The sequence below is a fragment of the Triticum aestivum genome, chromosome 7B, assembly GCF_018294505.1.
Source record: "Triticum aestivum cultivar Chinese Spring chromosome 7B, IWGSC CS RefSeq v2.1, whole genome shotgun sequence".
NCBI lineage: Eukaryota > Viridiplantae > Streptophyta > Magnoliopsida > Poales > Poaceae > Triticum > Triticum aestivum.
The window spans coordinates 2,767,017-2,775,461 of record NC_057813.1 but is presented as its reverse complement, the minus strand read 5'-3'; the positions used below and the strand labels follow the sequence as shown (position 1 = coordinate 2,775,461).

The window sequence follows — 8,445 nt, the reverse complement described above, 5'->3', positions numbered from 1 at the left end:
CGTTAGTGGCTCACTTCTATGTAAAAAGGGTTTAAGTTAGTATTTGAGTCTAACAAAGTAGTCGTATCTCGGTATGGACTATTTGTTGGAAAAGGGTATGATTGTGGTGGTTCGTTCCTCCTTTCCCTGGAGGATTTCTGTAATAAAGTCGTGAACCAAATTCATTCTAATGTGAACGAATCTGAGGTTTGGCATTCACGCCTTTGTCACATAAATTTCGGTAGTATGACGCGGCTAGCCAAGATGGATTTAGTCCCGAGTTTCACTTTAGCCAAAGGCTCTAAGTGCCATGCGTGTGTGCAAGCTAAGCAACCTCGTAAGCTTCACGAGCTTGCGTAGGAGAGACACCTGGCACCGTTAGAGCTCATTCATTCAGATCTCTGTGAGATGAATGATGTGTTGACTAAAGGTGGAAAGAAATACTTCATGACTCTGAATGATGATTCCACTAGATTCTGCTATCACTACTAGGAAAAGGGCTATAGATGGGATGGACACTAATGGCGCACTGTACATGTGGTGCGCCATTACTAAATACTAATGGCGCACCATGTGTTGGTGCGCCATTAGTATGCAAATACTAATGGCGCACCACACCCCACGGTGCGCCATTAGTAATTATTTTTAATTTTTTCGAAACTACTAATGGCGCACCGTGGGAGTGGTGCGCCATTCCTAGTTGAAACTAGTAATGGCGCACCACTCCCACGATGCGCCATTAGTATTTTGGCCCAAACATTCACCCGAATGCACCCCCCTATCGCCTTTTCAGTTTAAAAAAAATAAAAGAAAATGATGAAAATGTCAAAAAATAAAAGAAAATAATATTCCCATGTGATATGTGGTCTAGTTGTTAGCAAAATTTACAAACATGAATTTTCGAATTTTTTGCAAAATCTCTCGAGAATTTGTAAAAATGGGCATAACTTTTGCACACTAACTCGGATGAAAAAGTTTTTTATATGAAAAATCATCTACTCGAAAAGTTACATCCAAATTTAACGGGGGGAACCCCGTTAAACATTTTCAAAATCCTCAAAAACCTAACAGAAAAAAAGTTACGGGCCTTTTAAGATTTGGAGAGGCAAAAAAATTAAAAAAAAAATTCAAACTTACTAATGGCGCACCTCCCGTGGTGCGCCATTACTATCTTCCCGCCTTCAAAATTCAAAATAAATCAGAAAAATAAAAAAAGGTTACTAATGGCGCACCTGCCCGCGGTGCGCCATTAGTATTTTCCCGCCTTCAAAATTCAAAATAAATCAAAAAAATAAAAAAAAGTTACTAATGGCGCACCTGCCCGCGGTGCGCCATTAGTATGCCGTATATATGGCTGGGCTTGTCCTCTCCTCCTTACCTCTTCATTCTTCTTCTCCACTCCACCTCTCCTTCACTCCACCTCTCCTCCACTCCTCCACCATACTTCCCTCCTCCTCTCCGGCGACCTCCTCCTCCTCCTCTCCGGCGACCTCCTCCTCCTCCTCTCCGGCGACCTCCTCCTCCTCCTCTCCGGTGACCTCCTCCTCCTCCTCTCCGGCAACCTCCTCCTCCTCCTCTCCGGCGACCTCCTCCTCCTCCTCCTCTCCGGTGACCTCCTCCTTCTCTCCGGCGACCTCCTCCTCCCTCCTCTCCTCTCCTCCCCTCCCCTCACCTCACGGTTTCTCCTCCCTCCTCTCCGATGAGCTCCTCCTCCCTCATCTCCGGTGAGCTCCTCCTCCCTCCTCTCATGTGAGCTCCTCCTCCCTCCTCTCCGGTGAGCTCCTCCTCCCTCCTCTCCTCCCATCCCCTCATGGTTTCTCCTTCCTCCTCTCCGATGCTCCGGTGAACTCCTATCCGGCGACCTCGTCCTCCTCTCCGGCGATGCTGCGGTCACCTCCTCCTCCTCCTCTCCGGCGAACTCCTCTCCGGAAAAAGAACACGGCCAAAGAACGTACAAGATCCAAAAACGGGAACAAAATTTGAAATAATATCGTGCAAAAAATGAGAAAAAAAAACGAGCAAAAAATGGGCAAAAAAATCGCGATCCAGATCCAAATTCAAAAATCAAAAATAGCAATGGCGCACAGTGGGGGTTAGACGGTGCGCCACTACTATTTTCCCGCCTTCAAAATTCAAAAATACTAATGGCGCACTGTGGCCTATACTAATGGCGCACTACATGGTGCGCCATTAGAACACGAGATACTAATGGCGCACCAGTGGTGCGCCATTAGAATTTAATTCTAATGGCGTGATGCTAGTGGCGCAGCAGTAGTGCGCCATTAGAAGGCAAAACTGATGCGCCACTAGCATGCCTTTTCCTAGTAGTGTATGTGTATTTGTTAAATACCAAGGATGAGGCTCTACACTACTTTAAAGTCTATAAGGCTCAAGTTGAGAACCAACTTGAGAAGAAAATAAAACGAGTCCGGTCTGATCGTGGTGGAGAGTACTTTTCTAATGAGTTTGATTTATTCTGTGCGGAACATGGTATTATTCATGAGAGGACGCCTCCCTACTCATCCCAGTCAAGCAGGGTTGCCGAACGGAAAAACCGTACTCTAACTGATTTTGTTAACGCCTTGTTAGATACATCGAGTTTATCCAAGGCATGGTGGGGGGAGGCTGTATTGACATCATGTCATGTCCTAAATAAAGTTCCCATAAAGGATAATGAAACTACTCCCTATGAGCAATGGGAAAAGAAAAGAACTACACTCTCTTACGTTTGGAGAAAGTCAACGCGCCGATAACCAAAAAGCGCAAGTTGGGACCAAAGACTGTGGATTGCATTTTTCTTGGCTATGCCAAGCATAGCGTTGGCTATAGATTTCTAGTGGTGAAATCTGATGTACACGACGTGAAGGTCGGTACGATCATGGAGTCTAGGGATGCTACATTCTTTGGGGATATTTTCCCCATGAGAGATATGCAAAGCACTTCTAGACTGGAATCTGATGAGACGCCTGAACCTGCCATTCCGATGGAATATTATGAACATAAAAGTGATGAGAGTTCCACGGAGGATGACGAGGAAGCTCCTATTAGGAGCAAGAGACAAAGGATTGCAATGTCTTTTGGTGATGATTTCCTTGTGTACCTCGTGGATGATGACACTCCCAGTTCCATTTCAGAAGCTTATGCATCTCCGGATGCTGACTACTGGAAGGATGCGGTCCGTAGCGAGATGGATTCCATCTAGGCTAACGGGACATGGGAGATCACTAATCGTCCTTATGGTTGTAAACCATTGGGATGTAAGTGGGTGTTCAAGAAGAAGCTTAGGCCCGATGGTACTGTTGAGAAGTACAGGGCTAGAAAGAAGAAGAGGATTTCTTTGACACTTACTCACCTATGGCTATACTGACAACCATTCGAGTATTACTCGCTTTGGCTGCCTCGCATGGTCTCCTCGTTCATCAGATGGACGTTAAGACGAATTTCCTTAACGGAGAGCTAGACGAGGAAATTTACATGCAATAGCGATGACTTTGTAGTAAATGGTCAGGAAAGAAAGGTGTGCAAGCTAGTGAAATCCTTGTATGGCCTGAAACAAGCGCCTAAGCAATGGCATGAGAAGTTCAACACTACTCTGACATCTGCTGGCTTTGTTGTTAACGAAGCTGACAAATGTGTATACTATCGCTATGGTGGGGGCGAAGGAGCTATACTCTGTCTGTATGTCACTGACATACTGATATTTGGGACCCACCTCAAAGTCATTGACGAGGTGAAGGCTTTTCTATCTCATAACTTTGAGATGAAATACCTGGGCGTGGCTGATGTTATCCTGAACATCAAGCTAGTAAGAAATTCTGAGGGTGGAATTACATGTTTGCAATCCCACTACGTTGAGAAGATTTTGAGCCGTTATGGATATTTGGATTGCAAACCTTCTGCAACACCATATGATCCTAGCGTGCGGATTCAAAAGTTCGAAGGCACGACTATAGACCAATGGAGATATTCTCAAGTGGTTGGTTCACTAATGTACCTAGCATGTGCTACTCATCCTGACATCTCATTTGTTTTGTGCAAACTGAGCCGGTTTGTTTCCAATCGGGGAGATGTGCATTGGCATGCTGTTGAGCGAGTGATGCGTTACTTGCAAGGTACTGCTAACTATGGGATTCACTATTCTGGGTACCCGATGGTACTTGAGGGGTATGGTGATTCGAATTGGATATCTGATGCTGATGAGATGAAAGCCACAAGTGGACATGTCTTCACACTTGGTGGTGGTGCTGTTTCCTGGAAGTCTTGCAAGCAAACGATCTTAACCAGATCGACTATGGAAGCAGAACTCACAGCATTAGACACATCATGTGTCGAAGCAAAATGGCTTCGAGACCTTTTGATGGATTTTCTGGTGGTTGATAAACCAGTGTCGGCTGTCCTTATGAACTGCGACAATCAAATGGTGATTGCTAAGGCTAAGAGTTCAAAGGACAACATGAAATCCACAAAGCACATAAGACGAAGATTGAAATCTGTCACAAAATCAAGAAACTCCGGAGTGATAGCGTTGGATTATATCCAGATGGCTAAGAATCTGGCAGACCCTTTTACGAAAGGGCTATCATGGGTTGTGATAGAAAATGCATCGAGGGAGATGGGGATGAGACCCACGTAAGTTGCCATGGGGGTAACCCAACCTATGTGATCGGAGATCCCGTGAATTAGGACCTGGGAAAACAATCCAGCGGTCAACTGAGGAGAGTATCCTTAATAAACCCTCTCCGTGGAGATGCAGTCCTACTCTCAATTCTGTAAGGCAGGCTGACTTTTGTCTTAATGTGTTCCAAAGCTTGCGTAAGCAAGATGCTAACCTACAGAGCATTCTTGGGAGGAACACACCTATGTGAGCCCGACTGCTGGTCACAGTCTATGAGATTGGGTGATCTCTAGGAAGCTCATGAGAAGGTACGGAGTATGACTAATAAGCTCCACCCGTGGGGTTTAGCCTTCGGCAGCCACGTATCAGCTGACAATAGGCGAAACTTCTACACGCCAAACTGACAATTCAAGGCATAGTCCATTGTTCAGTTGTGAAGAAGTCTAATCCTGTTGCTCTAGGTGGAAGTTCAACTTAACAGTCTCCACTGAAATTTCTGATATATCAAACATTGTTTGGAACAGTTGACAGACTTATGTGCCTCGAGATCTGGTGGCGGGTTGATCAATTATGGATGGGCTTAGGCCCATATAAGACACTAATCCCTAGTTAATCTTGAGGCCCATGTATGAGATGGCAGGTGGTGGGAAGTTTAGTCCCACCTTACTAGTTGAGGAGAGTTGAGACCCCTTTATAAGGGCCGTTCTACCACTTTCCATTTCAGAGCTTCGGAAGAGGAGTGGTACACGCGCGCTCCTCCTCCTCCGCCGCCCGCCTCGCCACGCCTCGCCTCGACGCGCGCGCGCGCCGCAGGTTGCGGGAATGAGCCAAGCCGGAGCTTATTTTTGCCACCACTATCTGAGACGTTGGACTGTGGGCTGACTTGCGTTGCCGGGATTCTTCGACTCCCTTGCTGGGAGTGCGACCCTTCTCCGACTCCCTTGCCGGGGGTGCATCGACTCGGTCGTGGGCTTCCGCCCAGGCCCACGACTTCCTACCCGACGACCTATATAAGAAGGCTCTGCCCAGTGGAGTGACCTCTAGTTCGGTTCACTCACTCCCTCTCGCATAACCTAGCCGTCATCTACTGTTCCCTCTGTGCTGTCTCCGGCATCCCCATCCCGATGACCGCGTGCACGGTTGGTCGGGAGAGCAGGTGCCTCCGGAACCCTGCCGTTTGAGATCCTGCCCGGGAGATCGGCAATAAGGCTCCCGCTCCGTCCGCCTCTGCTTCCACTACTTCCCCTGCATCAACACCATGGCCGACGACGCCGCCGGCAAGAAGAAGGTCACAGACGAAGCCGAGGCTGCTGCCGCCGCCGCCGTGTTGGCCTGACCAACCGGAGGGTATGATCTGTTCATCCCTCATTTACTCGTACTTGTGCTAGCCGTATATGTGCTGCTCATAGATGGTTTGCTTCTATGTTCTGTACGTGCTAGTATGCCTAGGAATCGGTATGAGATGCATACCGTATTTGCCATACTTACTGTTTACTGGTGGATTAGTCTAATTGGAAAAGTGCTAATATTTCCAACAGGATAGACGCACATAGCGGCAAAGTGGCCAAGGCTATGGAGGTAGATGGTAGCTAGAGTGAAGGTGAAGCGCAAGGTTAGTGACACTTTTAGCAAACATCTATCCAAAGTTTCAAACAAGCCATAAAAATTCGTTCAAAAGTATTATTTCACATTTGTTGATAGAAGTTGTGGAGCAACCAACGGGTGGGAGGAGACCTCTCAATTGAGTTAGAGGTCGTTAGGATCACTGAGATAGGCGAGCAAGGGGAGGAGGAAAAAGATGACCAAGGAAGAACATATAATCTGGGATCCCGTGATTCAAAGGTTTTGTTATAATGTTTAGAAAGAAAAGGAAAATATAACAACTTCCGAGTTATATATAGTCCCTTGTTTTTTTTTTTTTGAGAGAGACTGAAAATGTGCAGTCCGTTGTTTTTTGAGCTAATAGCAAACTGGTTCAGTAGTTAAGTGGTTTGATCTTGGTCGTATCATCTCACATCCAAATTATACTATATATGCTTATCTTTATATATAGGTGCACCTTATCATATTTATCAAACAATAACCACCGGGAACTGGTGAGCACTAACCCGAAAAGTCTTCTGAACTGCCAAAAGTGAAGAGGTGCGGACAATCAATTCTGGCACTACAACTTCACAAGGGAGAGAACCCCGCTCCCATATAAAATTGACAGGGAGTCTCCTTGGCCTCCTCCTATTACAAACCGACGATCCATCCCCTTGCTTGCTCCCCGAACGGGGCAAGAACACTCGTTTACCCGCCTCCTGTCTCCATCGTCAAGGTACACTTCGAATCTTTGATCTGTTACCCTTGTTATTATGCACTGGTGATCTGAACAAGATGCCTCACCAGTCTTAACTAGTCCTTGTCTGACGTTGTATCATCTGTTGGCAAGGATTGCTAATGTTTTGTGCTCTGAGACTGATTCAACAGATGGAGATCTCCGTGAAGACCCTCACCGGCCAGACCATCACCATCAAGGCCGATCCTTCGGACACCATCTACGTCGTCAAGGCGAAGATCCAGGACCAGCAGCGCCTCGTCTTTGGCGGGGAGGAGTTGGAGGACGGGCGTACTCTGGCTCACTACGACGTCCGAGATAACTCAACTCTCCACTTGGACCTGCGCCAGGCCGAGGAGGGCGTCCCCGCCGTGGCCGGCCAGAGCTCTGGCTTCGCCGTGGGGAAGCCCGAGCCCCGAGGGCGGTCGCACCCTGGCGGACTATGGCATCAAGAATCAGGACACCATTCACCTCCTACTGCCACGACGCTTCCGAGGTGAGACTTGATGCATGGGTGCTTGCCGGCTCAGTTTTCTACACGGTGTGGTCGAAATATGTTCTGTTGGCTATTTGTCCCGTCGTATGTACGGTGCATGCATGGCCTGCAATAACCTAGCGCAAGAGTGCGTGTGAACATGCCCGAGTTAAGTACAGTTTGCTACAAGCACTATGCTGTCTATACATGCTTTCTCAGTCTCTGCTTGCTTGCCATTATTAATACGAAACAAGTGCTAAAAAGAGCTTATTGCAGGGTCTGGGCCATTGGATCTTGACTTTTGTGGGCATCTCTTTGTATTTGGATCTAAAATTAAGCATGCCGTTTAAGCAAAAATCTAATGTGACATCACATTTACTCCATCCGTTCACTATCGTAAGACATTTCGGATATTTCAAATGTGTACTACATATGGATTGAAATAAATGAACAAACACATGAAAACACGTATGTTTACATCCAATTCAGAAAAAGTTGGAACATCTTATCATAGCGAACGGATCTACTAATAAAAGTGAGTTTTGCCGTATCTTAATATGGATGTACTCTCTCCGCTCCATAATTTGAACTAAAACCACGACAAGTATTATGAAAGGGAGGGAGTAGCTCTTAGCACCAAAAGCCCAAAACCAAGACAAAACTAATGTGTTCTCTCACAAAATATACTACATTGAATGAGAGCACTTTTAGTTACAACTCTAAGTAGGAAATTAGAGCAACTCCAACGGGGCGACCCATTTTGTCCATCGCTGTCCGTTTGGGTCGGCGCAAACACAAAAGGCGGCCCAACGCGCCGACCCAAACGGATGCGCGTCCACATCTCATCCGCGGGCTACCCATTCCTGCCCTTTTTTGAGCTGGATTTGTGTCGGCGCGGACACGAGACGGACGCGCGTGCGCGCCTACTCCTCTCCCCGGGCCCGCAGGTCGGTGGCTGCAAGCAACATTTCCCCCCATTTCCCCCAAAACCCTCCCGCCCGCACGCGCTCCTGCCCCAGACTTGCCATGGACGATGACCTCGACCTCGACGCCGCC

At 47.2% G+C, this 8,445-nt stretch overlaps 1 protein-coding gene across 1 annotated transcript; it reads left to right on the top strand.

Annotated features, from left to right (window-relative positions):
- The first annotated feature begins 6,832 nt into the window (after positions 1-6,832).
- On the top strand, positions 6,833-7,663 carry LOC123161372 (ubiquitin-like). Its single transcript, XM_044579211.1, has 2 exons — positions 6,833-6,914; positions 7,067-7,663. The coding sequence occupies exon 2, from the start codon at positions 7,067-7,069 to the stop codon at positions 7,412-7,414; it is 348 nt and encodes a 115-aa protein (XP_044435146.1). The 5' UTR covers positions 6,833-6,914; the 3' UTR covers positions 7,415-7,663.
- The last annotated feature ends 782 nt before the right edge of the window (positions 7,664-8,445 follow it).

Excerpts from the sequence above, each read along its gene's own strand:
- LOC123161372 (XM_044579211.1), top strand. The coding sequence starts at position 7,067 with ATGGAGATCTCCGTGAAGACCCTCACCGGCCAGACCATCACCATCAAG.